The sequence below is a fragment of the Taeniopygia guttata genome, chromosome Z (assembly GCF_048771995.1).
Source record: "Taeniopygia guttata chromosome Z, bTaeGut7.mat, whole genome shotgun sequence".
Lineage (NCBI taxonomy): Eukaryota > Metazoa > Chordata > Aves > Passeriformes > Estrildidae > Taeniopygia > Taeniopygia guttata.
Window position 1 is genome coordinate 68,912,605 of NC_133063.1, and position 26,075 is coordinate 68,938,679.

The 26,075-nt window shown below is 37.1% G+C and overlaps 1 protein-coding gene across 5 annotated transcripts in view; it reads right to left on the bottom strand.

Annotated features, from left to right (window-relative positions):
* RFX3 (regulatory factor X3) overlaps nucleotides 1–26,075 on the bottom strand; it is a 115,559-nt gene that overhangs the window by 51,481 nt on the left and 38,003 nt on the right. For all 5 annotated transcript variants that reach the window (XM_072921772.1, XM_002195823.6, XM_072921774.1 and 2 more), the window contains 2 exons: nucleotides 11,822–11,946; nucleotides 3,737–3,834 (listed from right to left, as the gene is read on the bottom strand). In XM_072921772.1, coding sequence (XP_072777873.1) covers nucleotides 3,737–3,834; nucleotides 11,822–11,946 — 223 coding nt within the window. The remainder of the gene's footprint in view (nucleotides 1–3,736; nucleotides 3,835–11,821; nucleotides 11,947–26,075) is intronic.

Sequence of the window (26,075 nt, forward strand, 5' to 3'; positions counted from 1 at the left end):
ACTGTGTGGTATGAAACCAATAATTAAAATTATGAGGCATTGCCCTGTCTAACAGACTTTAATATCAAATAGCTATTCTGTACAGGATAAACAATCCTGGACCCTAGACCACACTGTAGCAAAGAGAACCCTGAGCTGGCATAACAGTATTCAAGAAGTTTCCATTCTGGCAAAAACAGACCACATAAAACAAATTCAGATAAACTATGGAAATGAAAATCAGTGAATAATGGACAAGGTATAGACTGTGCTAGAACACAAAAATAGCTCCAAGTGGACACACTGTGCCATCCTCACCACCCATCATACATTGTCCCCACGTAATGCCTGTGATAGTGGTAAATTGCTGTAACTCTCTCTAACTCAGACAGGAGCCATTCACCTTAGTATGCATATGGGTAGTAAAAGGAAAAGGATAATGTCAGAGAAAAAGGGATAGATACTAGTAACTAGTAGAAAGAGAACAATTTTAACTGTATTTATAATAATTATTTAACCATTAAGATTTCAATTAGGGTAATAGTAAATTCTTGGGTTGGCATAAATGGTGCATTTTGCCAACATAAACACAACAATTTGTTGTACAACAAGTTGGTGAAGAATGTGGTTTGGATCCAAGAGCAGTATCAATCCTTGTACAATCCCAGCAATTAAAACCCTCTTTCCTGCATCAGAACTACCAGATAAATGGCTACATTTTATTCATCTGTTACAATCTGTAAGAAGAAAGTTCACGTCTAGTATGCGGAACCAATTGATTTCTTAACATAGGCGCAGCAATAATAGTCTTAATATATTCTGAACAGTCAGGTAAGCCTGTACATGCCACTGCAACAACAATGCACTTTTGTTTCAGGATAGTGACATGCTTGACAAGCAAAACTGTTGTTAACGAGAGACAAATGTAGATAACGTAATTCAAATATTCTCATATCATACAACGTATGTGACAAGTTGTGGGATACACCTCTTGTATAATTATATTGCCTACAATTATAATAAAATCAAATAACTTTTAAATGTAGACAAATCATGATATAAAATGTGTGGGAAGAATTGTATTATAGGCATATAACAATTACGCTTGACAAAGACTGTGAAACCTGACAAACATCTTAGTTTTATAATGCAAATAATTAGGCAACTTTTTCCTGATATATATTGTAACTGCATCCTTTGTTGCCACTGTATATGGATATAAATCAGTGCTACTTTGCAAGTGCTGTATTTTAAAATAAAGGATAATTCTTTCACAGAATTGTAGAATGGTTTGGATCAGAAGGGACCTTAAGGAACTTCCAGTCCAACTCCCCCCACCATGGGCAGTGATACCTTCCATTAATCCAGGTTACTCAAAGCTCCATCCAACCTTGTCTTGAACAGTGCCAGGGATGCGGCATCCACAACTTCTCTGGATTACCTTCTTTGCCACACTCTGAGCCAAGAATTTCTTTATAATATCTGTCTCATCTAATCTAAATCTCTCATTTTTTAGTTTAAAACCATTGCCCCTTTAGCCTATCATTATCTGCTGGTAAAAGAAGTTTTTCTCACACCTTTTTTGTAAGCCTTCTTTAAGTAATGAAAGGTTACAATAAAGCCTCTCAATCTGTCCTCAAGTGTCCTTGTAAGAGAGGTGCTCCAGTCCTCTGGTCATCTTTGTGTACCTCTTCTGGACCTGCTCTAACAGGTCCATATCTTTCTAACTGCTGAGGACCCTAGAACTGGACACAGCACTCCAAGTGAGGACACATGAGAGCAGAGTAGAAGGCAATGTCTTTCATCAGCCATGCTAAGACAATTTATTCCAGAGATTCTCATACGAATTAATGTCTTCACCCTAGCTATGGTTTGCAGACTTCTTATTCTGTTGCCAGAGGAGTACTGTTGCTTGATAGATTACAGAAAAATCCTATACCTGATTTTGAGTTAGAATTAAGATTTTGATTTATCATAAAAAATATATCAAACACAGAATCATAGGAAGACTACACAAAATCTGGTGTATAAAAGCATGTGGGAAATGTGCTTCACTATATAGAATCTTTAAAAAGTCTGAGTAGAAACATAGACTGGGTCCATTCCCCATCAATTAAATTCCAATCTCTAAAAAGGCTAATCTTCCTGTAAAGGTTGAACAACAAGTTGCTCGTCCACTACATCGCTGCTTACAATAACATCGGTAAGATCTTCTTTGTAGGAGGGAAAAACAATCTAGATTTGGCTCACATGTTAAGACGAGCTTTCCTCTATTATATCCTGATTTTGCAGCAACTCACAGAGGAATTCAGATGCAGAAATACAATAAAATAGTGGAAATACAATAATATAATGGATACCTGAAAGTTCATACTAAGCAGTCAGTCATATATGTTTTTCCCTTGGACTATAGTAAGTCGTGTAGTACACTTTTTATACACTGCCAAAAGTCCCAACAGCATACGTAAGAACTTAAAAGTAATGAAAGAAAAGATAAACTTGAAAAATAGCATATTTAAGAATAACCTCTTTTGGAGGCTACTAAGTTCTATCATGGCCACAATGACTTGATGCTGCTATATGTGTGTTCTGACTTTGGCTGGGGTAGAGTTACTTTCTTCACAGTAGATGGTGTCAACGCCATTTGTAGCACAAGTCTGAAACACAGCTGTGTACTAGCTACTAGGAAGAAGATTAATCTATCCCAGACAAAATCAGTACAACAGAGAAGTCTAATGCATATTTAAAATACATTGTTTAGGATTTACAAGTGAGAAAAAAGCCAGAGAAGACAGTACATGAAAAATTAATAAATCAAAATGTGCTAGTAGAAATTGCCAAAGAACACTGTCAGTGTTAGCATCCTAAATCTCTGAATCCAAATAATATTACTCTTTTGAACTGCTTTTGGATTACCAATAAATAATTATCTTCAGACAATCAAAAAGCTTTTTAAATTGTACTTCTTAATAAAGCCAGTTAGAAAGCAAAAATGGTAAATGAAGGAATGACATTGAGAAGCTCCTTCCCAAGCAATGCAGTCTACTTTGAAGTTCGAGCCAGCTTCAAAGGTGCTGTTGCTCCAAGTCTGTTATTAGACTAGGTAAATGTCTAGAGGTCAGATCAAATCTAGATTTTTTTTTTTTAATCTTTCTTAGCTTGGGTATTGAAGAAAGAAACTTGATGATGAAAAACTTGTTCAGGAAAGCAGGAAATGCACAATCATGTGAAAAAAGATGTTAAAGAAACAGCAAATGAGACTGTTAGTTTCCTTCCTCTGCTTTTCCTCATTCCTTTGGAAAAAAAACAAACTGATCTCATTTTATGAAACACATGAATTACACACATTAGCACTTACTTTCTTTAGATAGCAACTACAGCTGCTGCACCTCTCTATCATTTGCCACTAGGATTGCAGTCGGGAAGACAGAAGGCCCTACCTTTTGTCTTGAGGATAGAAGTTATACATGTATTTTAGACAGAATGTAGCCATGAACCAGAAGATACTTTTTCAAACAACACTATGCCATACAGGGTGCAACTAAAACAATCACAAGAATTCTACTTACACAAAACTTCTGCTTAATAAAAACAAATAATATGAATTCACATTTTCATCAAAAAAGCTATTTTGACACTGGAAGAACTGTAATTGAATAATTTTTCTTTCTAAATTAATATACAGTAGTTGATAGAAAATGTGTATTTAACTTCACATTTTAATGCACATTAAAATTCAAACCATTTTCCAACTTACATAGCTCCATTAGTGTAGACTGTGTCACTTCCCTCCACATACTGAACCTGGGCTGGGTAGACATGCTGTACCTGCTGCACAGTCTGTACTTGCTGTACCTGAAAACAAGAAAACCAGAAGATCAGGATATCCAATGGTCCAGTGCACCTAGTGGCTTCTAAACAATTTGGGATACCTCAGTTCCCAAAATTATTAAAGGTACATCACACCACTAGCAAAGAAAATTTTTGTTCTTACACAATATTTATGCTGTAAGTTTGGTGAACAGAGTGCTAACACTGAAGATGCACACTCATACACATCTTCAGTGCCAAAGGCATAACTGGAGAGCACAAAGATAAGATGAAGTGTAACTTTGGTTTCTGCCAAGCTGAAGAATTACACTACAGAAGAAAGTATCATTTCATTACATTTATGCTTTTTATTATTCTTTTTAAGTAGTAAATAGTACAAGCCCTAAAATCATAGCTCAAATATGTTGCAGTAAGTTTAGAAATAAACAATCTCATTAAGATTCTTTAGCTCTTGTATAACTGGAGTTAAATTACAGTGATGCAAGATTTTTTTTGCAGTGTACATTTATGGGCCAAACCCCCCATTCTGAGTAACCCCTTTCTCAGAATATTATTAGCTGTTAAAAACTCCAACACAGCCTGGTTTTACTTCAATGAACTAAACAAGAAGAGGAAGTAAGGCATGGATTATCTTCACATGTATCACTAAGGACAGCTACTAACCAACTCCTTTGATTCATATACTATTGTAGGAATGTTTCAGGTTATGCAAATATTCTCTCCAATTCTAACTTTTTGTCTTCTGCCACAGTAAAGATGAAGAATTTAGTCTTTAACATCTTCCAGCTTTCAGAGAAGCCATTATTTTGGTCCTACAGCAGTCCATAATCTAAAACATGGTAAAGGACTCACTGAGACTTCACAGATTGACACAATTTTACCCAAGGAATTGAATCAAGAAAGTATCAATGCACTTATTTAGCAAATAGATTTAACATTAGGTGACAATAATTTTTCTCATATTTGATGCTATAAGGCTACTTCAATCTAAACCATTTGGTTCTAATGACTTCCAACACCACAGTCCCAGATCAGTCTGGGTTTCATGCATTTGATGAACCAACTCCAAAAGCTCTTTAAAAATATCCTTATCTAATATTTTCACTTGTGTTGTGTTTCAAAAGATTCTGCAAATAAGCACATTTCCTACTTTTCCATAACATTGACTCTGACATGAAACAAAAATCTAGACTTTTACAGAAACTTTCCCTTAGGTTGACAGTAAAACCCAAAGTCTAAAAAGGAGAGAAAACAGCCAAAGTTTAGAATGCAGCTATATTACCATGATGAAAAATCAGATGCTTCTGTCCACTAACATCAATAAGGCAGAACATGATGGCTAAGATACCTATTAAAATCCAAACTTTTATGATTTCCCACATGAATCATTACATAAATTGAGAAATACACCTGAAATACAATTTCTCAACTTCAAAAAGTATAGTTTGAAGATGTCTGCTTAATTATTAAAGCAAAGTGTGTATATTTCTTCTCCTAACAATATTCAGTTATTTAACAGAAAGATTCAGTTCTCAAAATAATCACAAAAAATTATAATCAAATTATGCACATTACTAAGACCTTAAAAAATTCTTTAAATTAAAAAATAGAAATGGCCGTATTGTGCAAACATCTTCCAAAATTAAATTATTTCTATTTCCATCACTTTTGACTTCATAACCTAAATTAATTCAAATCATCATTCCATGGAATGGGCTTGATCCAAATCCACTGTAAGAAAGATCTGTAAGCTTGTTATTAATCTGTACCTCTCAAAACTCAGATCTGCCAAACTCTGACAAAACACATGCAATAATTGGCCAAACATATATGTTTTATTGTGAAACATATATGCAACTTACTGTGATATTTTTTAAGTTTAACTGTAGGTATATTTCTTCCTTTTGGGTGAGTCAATTCTATGACCTTCAATCAGTGGGAAAATGGGGGTGATCTACTTGACCTATGCTGGGAGAAAACATCTCGAAAATGGGCTTTGTTCTTAAAACCAGTAGCTTGTCACCTGACATGTAATGGATATGCCCCCTTTTCTCCCTCAGTAGCACAGCTGGGGAAGCACTGTGGAAATGATGCTGTTGTTAGTATCAGTTCTGTGTTCTCACCCAACTACTCCCAAAATGCACTTTGTTCCCTATTCACACACTCTGAATATGGCTTAGTTCCTATTAAAAATAACCCACACTATTTTGCTCTTAATAAAGGAGATATGGTTTTCTCCCTACAACCTGACTACACTGGTAAAATTGTGTACAAACACAGCATTAAAACAGAGAGGTCACATTCCCTTTCTATATAAGGCATTATTATATCCTCACATTATTCTTGAATACAAGCTGCTACTCATTTCAAAAGCACCAGATTCAGCACAGTGCAAGACCTTTCTGTCAGAACTGACACGATACTGCAGGGATAAAGTGTGTGCACAATGCATCAGCGTTTGCTGTCTATTGGATAGGAAACTGAAAAATTCAAAAATGTATTTCTCTTCTAATATGGAGTAAGAACAACAAAAATTTAATTTACCATGAAACAAAATACCAAATTTTGTTAAAATTAAAATTTTAATTGCTTAATTTCAATTTTCCAGCAGTTTTAATGTAAGTCCTCTAATAGCCTATCATGTAGTACTACTAGAAACATCCAGACTGTTTATGCATAGAAAGTAATTTATTTTTTAAACCAGTATTTAAGAATGGATATACTACAGTGCTATTAAACACTGTACCTACTTTTCAAAAAATGAAAATGTTTTTCCTTCAACACTGAAGTTCAATACAAAGAGGGCCACTGAATTATTTTTTTCTTCAATATAGTAATTTAAAAAGTTTACACAAAAACTTTGCTTCAGCTTCTCTGAAACTCCGTACTGCTACAATTAAATTCATTATCCTGCCAAAGGAAGCTGTAGTCACTACATGGTACTGCAATGTACTAAGAATTTCAGGGTGGGGAAGGTTAGAGGCAAATATTTTTTCTGTCAAGCTATGAAAAATAAAATAAGTAAGGAGCCTCCAGGATGGCCTTGTATATGAAACCTCTGCCATGATGAAAGTCTTTTTTGTATGATATTTCCAACACTAATTTTATTTCCTATTTTATTTCATTTTTAATGCTTTAATGAGAATTAAATCTAGTGCCTCTGAATCTTCTCTTTAATATTCAACAGAAAGAAATTACATATGTATATTTACTCTCTATAAGCATAAATTATTTGAGAGGAGTTAGTTATGAGGAAACAAAACACCATGAAAATTGTGGAAAATATGAAAAAGGTGGGTTTTTTCTTCACATCTGTTTTATTTACCATTATCTTGTATTAATCTGTTAAAGGAGTGCTATCACCTACATCACGTAGTTCTTGGAGCAGAGCAGAAATTGTTGAACTATTCTTGCAGAGTTTTCCAGAGGCCTAAAACTAAATGGCCTTCTTGTATTAAAAAATACTCCAATAATTAATTGAAATGGGCTCAAAATAGAAAACACAATAAAATATTTATAAAACAGCAACAGTATGTAAGTTCCAAAATTATGCTCTAGGGTGGGCAGGTGAAATAGCCATGGTAATTTTCATTATTTTCTGGCTGGGAAACAGAAAATTAACAAACTTGAATGGCAATTTTTGACTTAAATAAGGTCAGATACTAGAGCTTTCATTCCTCTTGCTTCAGTGACTCTAGCCTGAAATAAAAAACTGAAAACTGGAATAGGATTAGAAGCAAGCAGCTGAAATGTCACAGGACAAGAGGTGAATGAGACTTATTTCAATACACATGTGTAGCAATATTTACTAGCTGAAGAAGAAAAAAAAAAGGCAAAGATAAATTGTATTCTTAATTATACTACCTTAGAGGAACAAATGAGGGATTAAGATATATTTTTTCTATGAAAATTTGTCAACAAAAATAAAGTGGATAAAAGCATACTGAAATTACATTGAAGCATGAATCAAAATGTAAGAGTGAATGCTGATTTCTAATAAAAAGTGCTTCTGTTCAAAATACTACTAAGCAAAGACCAGAAGAACAGAGCAATATATATATAAGGGTTTTTAAATTCCATTTTAAAAAGAACATATAATTATCCACTGTGTCTTTGCAAACAGCTTGGATGTGAAAACATTTTCTGTCCTTGGAGATAAAAATAATTTTTTCCTTCATTAGTATGGATTACCTTTGGCAAGTAACATATAAATAGCACATGCTGTAATATTCTAAGCACATTCATATTTATATAATGGCTAATGTCAGCTCATGATTATGTGTTTCATATGCTAAACATGATTTTGCATTAGGAGCAATTCTGATTAGCAGAAGTCTGTATCTCCAGTTAATGAATGATAGAACGCTTTGTGAATGCGATGGCCACAAAATTCAGTGACTGTGAAGAAATGCTTTGCCCAACTTCAGATGCATGGATATACTTCTATGAAATAACTTAGTTTTATTTCTCCAATTTTTCCATATCACATGGCATAAACTCAAAAGTGAGCTTAATTCTGAATCCTTAAAAGCTTACTGCACTGAGCTGAAGACTGCCTGTTGAAAAAGCAATCATTAATTAATGAAAAATCCCTGTATTCAAGGAAACAGAAGACTAAGAGAATTCCTTAAGCTATTTAAACAGAATGTAATTACACTCCCACACTTTTGGTTTTACTGTTGTTGCTTTTTGCTTCTTATTGCCCTCTATTCCCTCTTAACAATGACTTCTTCTGTGTTGCATGAAACCAGTTGCCACTAAAGCTACTTCTGCAAGAGGGAAAATCAAGGTTTTCATAAATGGCACCTTTATTGTTCCTATTCTCGGAGCATTACAGCTGACTTTTATGAGCAGTATATTAATACCAACTATATGGAAATTAGGGATTTGTTTTAGCCGGAAATATTAAAAGTTACTCATTTGTTGATTGTTTTTTCAAAAGACAGGGTGCTGAGGATTAATGCTGCTGAAGAGAAAAGGCTCCTAGTCTGCCCTTCCACTTATTCAGCTTTCTCTTCTTCAGGGCAAAATATTAATTTCAAAAAAATGTAAATTTTTTGTGCATGTAAGAAACACGATGTCATGAAATCAACCCCAAATTAATGCATTCAGGCAATGTCATTTAAATATGGTGTACATACAGGAATAGAAACCACCCTAGAAAAATGAAATACTATACATTTAATATTATTAAAAAACAAATTCATCTAAAATTGCATTATTCACTAGAAAGTAGTAATAAATTACTGCAAATCATGATATGGAAGTTTCAGCTTGCACTGAATTGTTCTATATACATGAATACTCATGTTACAGTATCCTTGAATTTAACAAAATTCCAGAATTGTCCCATTGTTTTTAGCAATGTATATTCACAAGAAAATCTAATCAAAATTTGAATATTCAGACATAATTTGGATACAGCTGAAATCACTTAGCATGTCCATTATAAATCATAGAAAAAAATAAACCATATTTTATATACTCTTACCTAAAACCTTCTCTCCAGCTTTCAACATGGGTAACTTTGAATGTACAGAAATTATAAGTCCTCCCTCTGCCATAAAAAGAATGTCTTTATTAAAATAGCCATTACAATGGCTCTTTCTCCTAATTTTCTTTAGGCAAATTGGCTTATTCCTACTAAAGGTACATAGAGGCCTTTCTACAAATTGGCCTACACTTTAGGCCAATGCAGTCTATATACAGGTAATTCCTCAGGACAGATCATACCTGCAATTTCCTCAACACAGTGTTTGTTTTTATATTTGCTATTCCTTTTTTTTTTCAACCCTGAAATTGAAATTACCTATCCCACATACATTCTTCATCACATTTGGCATACCATATTCACAATTTCACTCTTCCCTTCCTCCTCACTACTTCCATAATCTAATCATCTCTCTCTACACATATCTCCCATACGTATGTGTTTCAACCACTGCAATACAGTCTGCATTGGACTTCTGAACATTTTTGTTGGATTTTTAATCCCCCTTCCTTTAGATTTCTTTTCTCAAACATTATGCTGATTATACGGTCAGTGTTAAGTGTCAGTCAGAAAAGTATAATTTACTATGTCCACAGGGAAAAACAATCCAATGTAACGATGGTGCATTTAATACAAGGTGATACCCAGAAGGAGCTGTACGGAAGGAGATGTACGTAAAGGTGATGGGGAACATTTGTGCACACTCAGATAGGGCAACAAAAATACTGTTTGCTTTCTTACTGAGGTATAATCAAAGAAGGAAGAACCCAATCTCATCCTTGGCTTCTATGTTTTGACACGTGTAACATTATTAGTGGACAACTAGCATTACTTTAGAAAAGATATAAACAGTTGTTGACAAAGATTAATGCATCATTTATGTGAGAAAATGTGCTAAGGAAAACTCCCAGTGTGACCATTCATGAGACTCTCTGGCAGTTACACTCTCAATGCAGACACTTCAACTGCTGGACCTGAGATCTCTTCAGTAGCCGGCTCCAGTCAACAAACAAGGAGCCAATTCTATCCTAGAAGTTTTCAAAAAGGTAGAAACTTTGCACAAACAAAGTTTACAAATACCAAAGGCCTGCTCATTCTCCATTTTTCTGTAAGAGTTGAACATAAATGCATAGAACCTGACCTTACACTTCAATCAATACAAATACTAGAACTGCTATAAAGTATCCTACATGGCACTAACTGGTTACCAGTTTTCAGCACTGACCAGCACTTCACAAATTCAGTACGTAATATTGTATGTACATCTGATATGGAGAAAATAAGCAACCATGGAGCACTATCAAACTGCCATCTTGTACCTTAAAAAGTGAAATACAGAAATAGCAAGGAACAAGTCATACAAACAACATGTATTAACATCTGTAATTATGAAAGAAGATCTAAATCAAATAATAATCCAGATTGTATTTCACAAAGGAAAATAGTCTTTCACTCAGAAATCTTACAAAAGAGTTATAGACAAATCTCCTACAAAGTTTAGCTAAGTTCAATCATCGTACTATAGTAATGGAACTACAAAGCACTACAAACTGAGTCTACACAACAGGAAAAAAATATGAGTGAAAGGTATGAGACTCTGAAACACACATAAAAATGCACTGGAATTTAAGAACGTAACAAATGCTGAAGAGTTTAATTTAGAGAGAAGTGCTCTACCAGCACAGAAATTAATCACACTGTTTAATAAAATATGTCTAGTTCTCATATTACTGATTTGGAAAATAGGAAGTCAGATTTTGATGAAAAACATAAATGTCATCCAGAATACCCATCATATGGACAGCTATTTTCTGTGTTTTCCGGAAAAGTCCTAGACAGTCATCATGGCTTTCACACTGAATCTCCATTTTCTATCTCCATACTTTTCCTTTTTAGCTCCCCATTTATTTCTGCTTCTATTTCTTCTAAAGCTCATGGGTGCTGCATAGGAATAACCACCTCATGTAACACAACAGCACATTGTGCTGGCTGCTACACAAATCTTCCTTCTCTGCCAAATTTACATTATGGGTTATTGATTGTCATATCACAAAAACTTTCATGATATTGTGCATATATCTGCATGCATTCAAGTCTGGAAACGCAAAGAACAGTACTTTTAATATTTACATTTGTTTTATACTTACTTGAACATCCAAACAGATGAAGAAATGATATAGTCAATAATTTCAGAAACATATGCATTATTTAAAGGAAAAACGTAAATATTCAGTAACATAAAGTAAACTTCTGTGAGCTACTGCATGAATTATATAACAAATAACAGCTAGAATCATGTATGAGTACTACCAGAGCTTGTCAGATGCTCTAGTTAAGGAAAAGATCTTGAAAATAGCTTGCTTTTCTCTGGTTATTTTCATTCCAGCAAACTAAAATTTATAAAAGTAGAGCAAAAGTTCCTTTAGCATCTTGCACAAAACCAAGTTCTTCATTAAATTGTAAAGAACTATTATTAGGAATTTTTTTTTTTAAGTCCTCTCAAAATTAACAGCCACATACCTGCTGCTGAACTGGTACTTGCTGCACTACCTGCGTGGGCACTGCTGCCTGGCCAGCCGCAGATGTCTGTAAAGTCACAGTTGAACCTGTATCCGCCCCAGTCTCTGATGTCTGCATTGTGATCTCTGAATAAAATTAAAATATAAAATCCAAAAGTTAGTGCAGAAATGTTTTTATTTTGCCACTTACATTAGCACACTAATTTGTCCCTTATTTATATTAATATTTTTAAATTAGCTAATACCAATTGTGTTAGAAGCCCAAATATTTTTCCCCCTGCTAGCACACAAGTTTGTATAAATAAAGTTTTATGTTATTTTTATCTTACTTAGATTTGAAATATCTTTTGCTTACATATGAAAAAATGTGTCACTTATCTGAGCTTTGTCCCTTTAGGAATAAGTAAGAAAAATCAGCAGCAGATCTTCTCTCAGCTTGTAAATAACTCGTCAGCATTCAAAACCATTTTTTCTCTGTCTTACTGAATTACACTAAAATCTCTATACATTCACATTCGAAGTTGAACTTGAAGCAGGCCACAGAATGAAGGCCTCTACTCTGGAAAATAACCTCTGAAAAGCATTTAATGAGTCACAGCGAAAGAACCACTCAAATAACCTTCTTCAGTAGAAAGCATTAAAGCAATTATTAAGACATTTTTTGACTCTAAAACCATTAGAAGTACATAAATGGTAGACAAGTGCTTATGATCATGGCCCTGATGTTTAAAGGGATGTTTAAAATTTGGGTAGAATAAAGAAATGGTTCAAGAATCAAGGGAAAGGCCTGACAAAGAAAATTTATCAGAAAGACAACCAAGAATGACATGTCTTCATATGCAACAGAGTTTGTGAGCTGAAGATTCCTCAAATTTGCACAGCCAAAATGACTATACAACTGAATGGTGACAAACCAAAATGAATTCAAAATTGTGAACCAGCATTTTATTTCCCTTTCTTCTTAAATTTCTTTAAAGCAGTGGATGAGTAACCAGTGAAAATAATAAACAGATGAGGCAGGTTCTTCTTCACTTGGTACCTTCAAAACAGAAGACTGTACGTGTCTGTGAAGAATCACAGTGAAGAAACACTAACTACTAGTCTGTAATCCAAATGTTCTGTGAAAACTTTTACTGCCCTCAGTCTCTATTAAACTATATTAGCTACAAAACACTTTGGCAATCTGAGAACCACTGTCACTAAAAATTAGTAGCTTTATCATGCATAATAAAAGAGATTTATATGAAAAAAAATCTATAGATACTTAGAATGACTTATGCAAGTGATTTTTTTTCAGTTTAACTCATGAGATCCAGGTGGCTGACAGCGAAGAAAATTTAATCCCTACCACCACTACCAAATAACAAGCTCCCCCAAAAACTCAACAATTTTTTTGAGACAAAACCATAATAAAAATATTGAGGGACATACCACTAGATAACAGGAAGAATTAATTACTGTATGAAAAAGAATTCAGTGTTCTCTTTGCTTAACAACAGAGCCAGCTGTCAACAACAAACTTTCCCCTCAAGGCTGGGTTCAATAGCAGTTTAAGCTGATTTAAGACTGGATTTCTGCAGTTCCTCCCTCCAACTGTCTCTAGTTCACTTTGCATTTAAATGTAGTCACTGCAAAGCAGGAAACAGGTATATAAATTTGGTATGAGGTCAGGCGACAGGCAAGGACCTTGCCAATTGGGACCATGCTTGGTTTAAACTCCAGGAATCATGCCTATGGCACACCTGATTGATTTAAATTCCTCTTCTGAAATATTCAGAAAGACTGATAAATTTTTCATCAAACTAATTTCAGATTAATCAACAGACTCTCAGAGTCTCATGTTAACTGAACCCTCTACTTTTAAGCAGTGGATACACTTCAGGACCCAGCACACCTGACAAAAATCAGCATACAGAAGAAAAAGAATAAAGAAGTAGAACTTCAAATTACATTTATATGTTAAAACCTTAACAATTAAAATGGATGTCCACACAATAAATATGGAGTTGGAAGCCTCCATGCTTCTAGAAAGTTACAACCTAGTTGTGATTACTCAAAGGTGGTGAGATGAACCCCATGGCTGGAGTGCAGGCTGTTTAAAAACAGGTGAGGAAGGAGAGATGGGTATATTGTGTTTGTCTGGCAAGGCTTGGGTAGCAAGCAAGGGAGAACTACATGGGTGGCTTCTCTGAGAAGCTGCCAGAAGCTTCCCCTATATCTGATGAAGACAGTGCCAGCTGGATCCAAGATGGAACTATTGCTCACCAAGGCTAAGCCCTGAGCCCATCAGGGACAGTGGTAGTGCCTCTGAGAGAACATATCGAAGAAGTGGGGGGAAAAAGTTATCGGACAGAAGCAAATAGCAGTCACAGAAGAAGGGAGTGAGAGTACGTGAGAGAACCTGCAGACATGCCAGTGGAAAAGCAGGCTCCAGAAGGTGCCTGAGCTGAGGTAGGAGCAGGTTTGCTGGACTGTGACTCCAGGGGAAAGTCATGCTGGAGCAGCCTGGTCCCATGCTGGAGCAGTTTTTGAAGAACTGTAGCCCATAGGAATGACTCACAGAGAAATGCATGGAGGACCGTTTTCTGTAGGAAGGTCCCTACACAGAAGCTGAGGAAGAACATGAGGAGTTCAGCCCCCGAGAAGGAAACAGCCACAAAAACAATGTGTAAGGAACTGATGGTAATCCCCGTTCTGAATTCCCCTGAGCTGTTGGAAGGGAGGAGGTAGAGAATCAGGAATAAAGTTAAGCCTGGGAGGAACTGAAGCGTGTGGGGAAGGTTTTTTAAGATTTAGGTTTATTTCTTACTATCTTACGCTGATCTGATTGGCAATAAATTCAAATAATTTTCCTCAGGTCAAATCTGTTTTCACTCTCATGGTGAGTGATCCTTCCCTGTTGTTATTTTCATCAATGAGCTTTTAGTTACATTTTCTCTCACTTGTCCAGCTGAGGACTGGGGGAGCGACAGAGTGGTTTTGGTGAGCACCTGGCATTCAGCCAGGACTGCTGCCATTGTTCTGGTTTAAGCCTGTATCCTAAACACTAAATTTTATTATAGTTCGGTACATTGTACAGATTTTTCCCTCTAGATGCCATATGATATGGTCTGACAGTTCACCTTAAATATATTCCTAGTTTTTCTAGCATCATGTCAATGATGCAGTCAGTGTAATTCCTTTACATTTTATTAATATTGAGAACACACTGCTGGTTTTGGCTAGGGCAAAATTAACCTCCTTCACAGTGGCTGGCATTGGGCTGTGCTGAACACAGAGCTGAAAATACAGAGATAATTTTGTTACTGCTGAGCCAGGCTTGCACAGAGCCAAGGCCTTTTCTGCTTTCGGTACTGCTACACTGGGGAGGGGACCGGGGATGCTCAGATCAGGAGGAGATGCAGCCAGGACAGGTGACCCCAGCTGACCAAAGGGATATTCCAGACCATGTGGCATCATGCTCAGTGTATAGAGTGAGAGAAGGAGAAGGAGGTGGGGGGCATTTGGAGCAATGGTGTTTTTCTTCCCAAGTCACTGTTATGTGTGATGGGGCCCTGCTCTCCTGGAGCTGGCTGAACACCTGCCTGCCCATGGGAAGCACAGATTTAATCCCATGCTTTACTTTCCTTGTGTGTGTGGCTTCTGCTCTCCCTTTTAAACTGTTCTTATCTCAACCCCTGAGCTCTTCAGCTTTTACCCTTCTGATTCTCTCCCCAACCCCACTGGTGGGAGAGTGAGTGGCTGCGGGGGCTTGGCTGTTGGCTAGGATTAAAGCCACAACAATAATCTAAATGAAAACTCTCCCATTTTCCCCCTGACCCTCCATGTAAGTAAAGGAAGTGAATATTACAGCAGAAAAGACGTCATCCTTGCCTAATTGGACCGTCAGGTGTATGACAAACAACAGATGAATGTTTGACAAGGTCCTTTTTATTCTGCCTAATTAAGCAGTTGGACACACCCATCTGTTAATGGTATTGCTTTGTATAGCCAGTGCTTGTTGCATGATGTGAATGTAAGCTAAACAGGCCACATTCTGAAAGAAGACTAATTAACCTCTCTAAATGGGAAAAGAAACTGTCGGGACCCAGCTGCTGAATGCAACAAGGTTAGTATTTCCTCTGTAAAATGGGCAGAACTTAGGCAAAGCTGAAAATTATTGCTTTCCTATAAATTCTGTGCAGTTTCATGTTGTCTGTTAAATTCCCTAAAGATTTTTTAATATACCCAAATTCTCAGTTGGAATCCTTCTGTTTTCTTGACTGGAAATATGAAGACAGAATGATTTAAGAGTGTAACTTACTCTAACACTTATCAAATGGGATTGTTAAAATGTGTCAGATCATGATTTATTTTGTTCCTGGACTACTTCACACTGAACTAATTTACTTTTTTAAGCGATCAGAGTTTGCAAAGTTTTGTTAGCTACATATGCTTTATTGTCTAGATAAAATAATGTAGCAGGCTTTAATTCAATGCAGAAAATGAAAGCCTGTAATTTACCTTCAAGTGCAGCAGGAAATTTCTTTTTTCTCCTCTAGAAGCCTAAACAAAACATCACAGAAGATAAACTGAACTAGATCTCATAATCACATGCAGTAATGGCAGGCTTTTAATAGTCAGAATAAAAGGCTAATCTTAAGATCTTATCTATTTATAATGATGAATAACCAGTATACTAATTAAGAATTTGCACCAACATAATGTGTTTCACAATAAAGGAAAACTCAAAACATTGTTTCAGCAATTAATAGGGAAAACTTGGTTCCTGAAGAAGAGTATAAATGGAAACAGTTTTCAGTACTATACTAGTTTCACATAAGCATTCCATTTCAATTTTTGTATAAACAAAAACTTTATGAATAATTGACTTCATAACTGTGTTGTGTTACCCCAGAGCAGAAGACAGATTATGCAAGCTATTCACGGAGGAAGAACAGAATATTACAACAGTTTCTAGATACTAATGTATTTTCATGTTACAACCCCAGTGTCTTACTAAACACTGTTTGATTGTTTGTCTTCTCCCAAGGTTCTTGTGAATATCAAAGTAGGCAGCTGGACTCTGCCTGGTATTAGTACTAGTTGCTAAATATTGTAGTTAGTAATACAAATTCCCTTACTCTTTTTTCAACTTTTCACAGATTTATGGAAAAATAAAAGTTAACTGAATGGCACAGAATGAAGTTTAGAAGCTGCCTCTCTGCACTTACATATATAGTTCCAAGTAGTAAAACCCTCTAAAAGAGTAACATATTGGAAGGGACCTGTGCAAGTAGAAACTCCTGGTAACTCCTTCAAAGAAAGTCCATAATATAAAAAAGCATTGTCTTCACAATCAGTTTACTAAATCCCTAAGAATAGTACAACTCAACAACAGTCATAATGAAATCCCATATTGCCAGGAGATCACAGCACATGAGCGCTTAGATTGAATGACTACTTACTTCATGGAACTCTCACTTTGATATACTTATTAATTTTACCTTCAAAACCATCAAAATTATATCTTCTCTTGCTGGAAAATTAATCAGTTTTACACAGCAACTTTACCCATTAGTACACACCAGCACCAAGATTACATTCACTTACAGGTTAAAGCCTCTCAAAATTTTTGTTCTTAGAAGACTAGCAAACCATCAAACAATTACATTTATGATATTCTAAAGCATTAGTTCATCCACTAGAGAGTTTTTGAGTAGAAAAGTCCAAGAGATTACTTCCTTCATCCTGGGTGAAAGGGTGTGAGGAGGAGGGCACTGATATTGCATGTCAACCAGCACTTGATCGTAGAACCAGTATTGGCAACAGGGCTTTGGCTTTTATGACCATGGGACCCTCTCTGAGGTTAACAGCTTAGGAGAGATGGGATGCACCTCATTAATTAGGACAGAGATAATTCTGTGTGCATCACAGCTGACCTGGTGGGAAGGGACTGGAAAAAGCAGTGGTATGGGGAGGGAAGTATTTTCCAGCAGCCCAGTGAAGGAATGGTGGACAGGTTCAACAAGCAAAGGCCTGGGGTGACATGAATGAACATACAGTCAAAAAATTAGGCTTAAGGAGGGTCACCTCAAGTATGTGCATATGAGCAAGGAAGTGGCTACAAGGCATGTTTATGAGAAAGCCACACAGATCTTCTTTTAGAAATCAGCATGTTGAAGTGCCTCTCTGAAAAGCTGGGCCTCTCTGAAAAGCTTCACACATATGTGTGAAGGGGTATACAATGGCCTCACACTCAGTATGGTGAATAAACACGAGCAATAGAGACCTCTGTGCACTTGCAGGACTATCACCTTGTTAAGATGACAGTGATGTGCTGGGACAGCAAACATGACTGAATGGCAGCAATGGAGGGACATAAGCTATCTAACTTTACAGTTTGTTTTTTTCAGAATTAAAAATGTCTTCAGGAAACAACCAAGACTGAAGTTTACAGGAGCTTCCTTGTTGGGATAGTATTTTGTAGTGTTTAACCAGAAATAAGTTTTGATAAAGAATTTTATTACAGAACATTTCTACAAGTTTAGTGTGCTTTCTAAGTTGCTATTTACACTGCTAAGTCTAGTGCATTATGGCTTTTAATTCACACTTAGTCAAGCATTATCCATCTTTAATAGTACTCAGATACTTTTCAGATACTGAGGCATCTGTCTTTATTATATTAGCATAACTGTCATGGGCTGGAATAAGCATGTTCACAATCTTTCAGAAATATCTCTATGCAGAATGATAGTTACAATATCATATGAAATTTCTAACTTGAGCCAAGATCTTATTCTAGGGCACTAATAATAACAGCAGAATTAATTATATTGTCTAACATATATAATTCTACTTCTTCACACCTTTCAAAATTATTGACAACAAAATGTATTTCGATTACTTTATGAGAAAAACATGAAAGCAGGAGAACCACCTGAACAAACAGCTTCTTTTGCTTCTGCATAATTGATACAGTTATGAAAGGAGATCTCTAGGTTGCTTCAGAATTGAGTTATGGGTATTTGGGTGGGTTTTTTTTCTTCTCGTATGACATTGTGCTGCAGTCCTTTCATCAAAAGACTGAGCATATACCTAATAATAATGAAATAAAGGGAGAAAAAGTGATGTCAAAATGGAGACTATATTTATTTTGACCACTCAGTAGAACAAAACATAAAATGAATAAGTAAAAACATTATAGCTGGAAAAATCTACTTTATTAACAGAATGAGCAGAAATAGCTTATGTTCCCCATGTGTCACCTCTGTGTCACAAATTTTCTATTTGTGATTCTTACTGTTGGATTTTCACCGATTGACAGTACAGTCTCAGAGACTGGAAGGGACCTGCTCAAGCAATGCTACCTACCTTCCTTCTGCCCAGGACCACATCCAGGTGACTTTTGAATATAGCCAAGAATAGGAACACCACAGCCTCTATGGGCAACCTGTGCCCATACTTGGTCAGCCTCACAGAAAAAGCTTTGGTTCAGGTTGAGAGAGGACCACCTCTTGTATATACACTGGGCACCACTGTAGAGTCAGATCTGCCTTAGCCCATGACATAACTTAACACTTAAAAGTTATGGTATTATTAATACACTGACATCTTTCAAATCCCTCAGTTAGCAATTTCTTCACCAGGTGTAAGAAGAAGGAAACATTTAATGTCAGAATTATTGCCTCAATGGCTGTGTTCATTATTTTTCCTTCCCCCATCACTTTAGCAGTAGTTAAACAGATGGTGAAACAGGTGAAAACCCACAGTTTCCCTACAAATGGGGATGGGGGAAGCCAATTAAGAAAAAAAAAAAAGAAAGGAAAATAAAAAGGAGAGAAAAAAAAAGAGAGAATGTAGAGGGAGAGACATAGGTCTCACCCAATAACAGCCTACCACATCATATTCAGGTTATCATTAATATCATTTGCCAAACTAGAATTTACATTCACTGGATAGGAAAGAAGGCTTAGGATAAAAACAGATGAAAGCCCTTAAAAGGGCTATTTAGAGCTCCCTAGAAACTAAAAGTGGCTCAATATTAAAATATCTTTAAATTTTGGACAACCTACAGAATAAAAGGTTAAACAGCATGATCCTATCTTGCTACATTATATTAGGGAACAACAGTTCTAATGCAAGATTGTGCATCTAAGGGAAAAGAAAATTAAAAGAGACATTTTTTCCCTTATTCTGAACTACAGCAAAGTTTACTTCAAAATCCATATATCACAAAATTATCGGATTCCAAACAAGTAAACTTTTGGTTTAGTTAGAATGCATAAATCTTTATATTTCAGTTTTTGAGAAGCTGAAGCAGTTCAAAACATTGGAAACAGTGTTACAGGCTCACACATACTTGACATGATTTTCATGTAGACAGCATTGATACCAATATATAATCCTAATCCCCACAATATTTAATTGATGTGCCTATTGCCTATACATACTACAGTAAGCAGATAACTACGTGATGCCACCCTGATACAACACCTTTGAGTTAGGTGAAATTTTGTATTTTTGATAGAAGTATTGCATTACAGTACAATTAAAATTTCATATTCTTTTAACAGAAAGTGTTTTGACACTAGCATACAACAGAACTAAGTTCATGCTAGAAAAATTTACTAATACATGTATGTTAAGCAGATGTTTTAATTAAAAAAGGTATCACATTGCCTGGCAGTATTATACCAAGTTTTGGACATTTACAATCTGCAGCTCCTGTTTCCTGTTTCTACTACATGATACTCCCGTCTTGACTGTGATACACAATACTGCTCTGAGATTTGAGAATCCTAGTGAAAAATACTGTTGACACACTGAAAGTTATTTGGGGATGTATATTCTAAACATTTCAGGTTTAGGCTCTGAAAAACGATGATAAATTATCACAGAATTGTAGAATCGTTAATACTGGAAAATACCTCCAAGATCAAGTCTGACCTTTGACCAAACACTGCCATGGCCAGTAAACCATAGACAAAGTGCATTGTCTGCTCATTGTTTGAACACTCCCAGGGATAGTGACTCTACCAGTTCCATGAGCAGCTGTTGGGGAAGATGAAATAGGAAAGCCTTATAAATATGATTGCCTGGCAAAAGATTTAGAAAATACAGAGATTGAGATGGTGACAAGTTTTGACATACCAGACCTTAGTTACTGAACAACTAGAAAACAATAGTACAGCTAGGATGAAGACAATCCCCCCTCCTGGTTGAACACTGCCCTTACCTACAGAAAGGCTCAAAGGTTAAATGGAATGTTCTATCTCACTCCCAATGTATGGTTCATCCCACATCTGTAACCCTCCCCTGAAGCATCTGGTATCTGTGACCCCATTGGCCCAAGTCTTGTTCCAGCCCACCTTGAAGCCCCCTGATAAAGAGTCCCTGAGGAGCCAGATGCTCTCTTGGAACTCCCACTCCCCTGGAACATCCTCTCCCTCTTGGGATCCTCTCTTATCTCCCTCTACCCCTTGCCTCTCCCTTCCCCCACTCCCTAGGGCCTGCCACATGTCACATCTGGTGACTCCAAGCAGGGCCTTTCACCCTCTCTAAAAACCATATTTTCTAAGAGCAGCCTTCAGAGATCTCTCGTCTCCATCCATCCAAACCATCCTGGAGTCCAGCGTCCTCGCAAGCAGCCCATTTCAATGCTTAACCACAGTCAAAAAATATTTCCTAATATCCAACCTGAACCTCTCTAGGCAAATTGAGGCCATTTCCCCTTCTCCAGTCACTTATTGCCTGGGAGAAGATGCTGACCCCCATCTTGCATTGTCTCCTTTCAGGCAGTTATAGACTGTGGTAAGGTTCCCCTGAGCCTCCTTTTCTCCATGCTGAATACCCCCATCTCCCTCAGCTGCTCTTCACAGGACTTGTACTCCAGACCTTTCCCAAGCTCCACTGCCCTTCTCTGGACATGCTCCAGCACCTCAATGTTCTTGTATTGAAGGGCCCAAAACTGAACACAGGATTTGAGGTGTGGCCTCATCAGTTCTGAGTACAGGGGGACAATCCCTGCCCTGCTCCTGCTGGCCACACTGCTACTGATTCAAGTCACAATGGCTTTCTTGGCTAAATGTAAAATCCATTTGGTCACTGAATATAGAAGCTACAGCTGTCTTTTATCTATGAAAGTACAAGGAACAAGACTTCAACAAGAATATTTTAACTCTGCATCCAGTAAGGACTAGACTGCCTTAAAACAAAGAAGTAAACTAAGACAAATACTTTCTATATTGACCAGGGAAACATGCAAATAGTCTTACAGCTGGTATATCTGCAGGATTACTTCAGGGATAACTATATGTAATCTACTTAAACAATGAATGGAACAGATAAAATCTCACCAGTTTCTCCCATTCCTATCTTCCTTGACCTGCAATTTTATTTTGTAAGAGAAGAATCTACATCATGCATGTCAAGAGACAAGTTAGTGACTATTTTACTTTGCTAATGACTGAGACATCATCTGAGGCATGTCTTTCCTTGGAGCATTCCTTCCCTGTACCAAGGAGGTCTATTTGTGAAACATACAGTTTTATTCTTGCTCTGAGACATTACGTCGCTTGCTTAAAACAGAAAAATGAAATAAATTCTTGTTCACCTTATACCAAATCATATTGGATTGTGTGCCACAGTCTGCAACTGCAGGAAACTCTTTCATTTGCAGGAAACAGATTAATGGAAAGATGTCTGAAAATAGGTATCAACCCTCTAAAGAAACCCGAAGACCAGTGTATTTGATTAGTGCTTGATTCTTAGCTTGTAACAGACTAACCAGCTACTAATAGAGCATACAAAAATGTGTGCCTGAAATGTGGAGATCTGATAAGTGTCTCTCAGAATACTACCGTTACAAGAGTCCCAATTGCCCAGTAATAATAACTGCAATAATTCACACTTTAGCTGCAACGGGGACTCCGCTTGGTGTGGTGTCAACTCACATAAAATGGAGAAGAAAGTGCTGGGAATGCAAGATAATTATGAAATACAATGCAATTAGAAAAGAATTCAGATGTCAACAGGCAGGGGAATGTAGAAGATGATAAGGGCACAGAATGTCCAGATGAACTTCATCATTCTCATTTACATCTGTCATTCTGCACTTAGCAGCTGTGTAGCCAAACAAGCCTTGCTTATCCTTATACCTTTCTCCCAAATTACCCTCATATCCTAAATTATTCTTACTCATGCTTATGTTCCTGCTGAAATAGGATTAATTAAAGAAAAAAGAAAGGAGAAAAAAAGGAAAAAAAAAAAAACCAACTCTATAGTCATCATGTAATTTTGGCTGAAATAGAGTAAATTTTCTTCACAGTTGTTGGTGTGGGACTATGTGTTGGATTTATGCTGAATACAGGATTGATAAAAAAGAGCTGCTTTTGTTATTGCTGAGCAGAGCCAAGGCCTTTTTTGCTTTTGACACCACCATGCTGGTGAGGAGAGTGAGGGCACACAAGAGGTTGGGAGGAGACACAGCTGCAACATCAGCATATAAAGCAGGGGGAAGAAGGAGGAAGAGAGGGACATTTAGAACAATGGCATTTGTCTTCTCACATCACCATTATGTGCGATGAAGCCCTGTTCTCCTGGAGCTGGCTGAACACCTGCCTGCCAATGGGATGCACTGAATTAATTCCTTGGTTTTTATTCTGCCTGTGTGTGTGGTTTTTGCTTTCCCTATTAAACTGTTTTTATCTCAACCCATGAGTCTTCTCACTTTTCCAATTTTCTTCCCAAACCCAGTGGCAGGGAAGTGAGTGAATAGCTGCATGGGGCTTAGCTGGCACCTGGGGTTAATTCTTAGGAGTCCTTTTTGGTGGCCAATGTGAAGGACAAAGGCTTCAAGATTAACAACAGATTTGACTCAAATGTACTAGATCAAATTTATAGGTAATGCCAAGCTCCTGTGCTTGCCATGGGGCTTGCTTGCCTGACTGAATATGTGGCTCATTAGTGGCCACTTGTTGCCTTTGCTGCTTGCTGCAGTGTTGTGCTGCTGATCATCTCACTGTGTTGTGCCCGAGAGCATTCTGAAAACAGCCATGGCAGAGTGCCTGGGCTGGCAGGTGGCCAGGGTATTGGAGCAGTTTTCTGTGCTGCTGTATTGGACACACTACAACACCAGTGTGAACCTGAGTAGAAGGATGAGTCCATGCAGGAGCAGGTATCCACTTTCAGTCCATGGAGGACCCCACAGTGGAGTAGCTGGATAACTGAAAGCATTTGGGACAATAGGCTCATGATGGATCATGTGCAGGTTTCTGGCAGGACCTGTGAATGCATGGAGACAGAAGCTCGCCCTGAAGCAAGTTTGCTGGTAGGACTTGTGACCCTGTGAGGGACCCATGCTGGAGCACGCTGTTTCTGAAGGACTGCACCTTGTCGAAAGGACTCAGGCTGGGGCAGGTCATGAAGAGCTGCAGCCTGTGACAAGGACCCATGCTGAAAAAGTTTATAGAGAACTGTCTCCTGTGGGTGGTACCCCATGATGGAAGAGGGGAAGTAAGAGATTCCCCAGCAGCCTGTTTTGCTGAAGACCATGGTGAAGCATGCTGTCTCTCTGCAGCCTATGAAGGTTAATGGTGGACCACAGCAGGAAACCCTTGCTCCTAGGCAGGGTAGAAACAAGTGAAGGTGTTCACTGCAATGTTAAACCATAAAACCTGGCCCAAAAGGATGAGGGGCAGAGCTTGTAATGGATATACCTTTAAACTGTTGCTGTAAGCCATGATTTGAGTTGCATCTTATAGGAATCACCATAACACTAATGACCCAAACCAGTGGAGGAGAAGACTTACAAGAAGCAACTCCAGTGCAGCAGGGACCCGACCTAGGCTGGCTTTGGTGCCCAGTTACTCTATGCAATACACCACATCCCCTGTCCCAAATGACCACCAGAACAGATGGAGCCCAGTCACGGACTAAATAAACTCAATGGATGTTTTGTAAACATTTTATGAACATTTTGCTGAGGTGGTTTTCAGACTAAGGGAATGCTATCTATGTATTATATCAAACAGAAAACTATTATATCAAAATGAAAGTGGGCTGTGGTTAATGAGGTCATACCGAGTAGCATGGCACCTGAGCATGATGTAAATGTGAGGAAATAAGGGCTGGAATGTGCTGGGTTTAGCTGGGGTAGAGTTAATTTTCTTCACAGTGTCTGGTATCGGGTTGGGTTTGGAATTTCTGCTGAACACAGAGTTAATGATACAGAGATATTTTTCTTATTGCTGAACAGCACTTGCACAGAACCAAGGCCTTTTATGCTTCTTGTACCACCTCACCAGTAAGTAGGCTGGGGGGTGCAAGAAGCTGGGAGGGGATCCACTCAGGACAGCTGACCCCAACTGACCACAAGGATAACCTTTCTGATTTTCTCCCCCATCCTGTTGGTGAGGAAGTGACTGAGCACTTGCATGGGATTTATGTGCCAGATGGACTTAAACCATATTTAAACCTAAAAATATTCCAAAGAATAAAATGCATTGCTTCTGCATTCTGTCAGAAGCACTGACAATGAAGTCATGAAGAAAGAGCCAAGTTTTGTGAACACTTCAGTGCAAAACTTCTTTACCGATCACATTCAATCACATTCAGCCACATTCAGCCATTAATTATGCAAATGCTCTGGGCAGGGCATGCAAACTCGTCCTTAGCATCAGAGTCATTAACTCTGCCTTGAAGCCTCAGTCAGCCCTGAACACTGGCATAGATTGCTCATCATGGTCTGCACAACACCAGGCACACCTGGTGTCCTCTGAACTCCCTAAACTAAAAAAAAATTCCGAAGTTACTTCAAGGAAATAAAGCTTTCAGACCTAGGAACTGATCAAATAATTTACATGAAGGTATGGAACCTGAAAATATGGAACTTAAAATGGAATTTTTTTTTATGTAATATTTTGAATAACTTCAGGTCCTAGACCTTAGTATTTATGACTTATCAGAAGGCTTGTATGCTCTTAAACCATAATCTGATATATTTTGTGTATCAATGGACAACATTCTTCTTTCTTCCTAAGACTACTTAAGAGTGTTTCTGTTTTGACAGCATTTGCTATAGTAGAACATTAATCTTTCAAGATACTTTCACAACTTTACTTTATATTGCAAGAAGAATCTGCAATGACTAAAGTGTTTAAAGAACAGATAGTGGAATGTATTTTAATTTATATCCATGATTTTTAAAAGGTAAAAATCCCAGCATATTATGTGATATTTTAATAGTAGTAGTAGAAAAAATATTCTCATATATT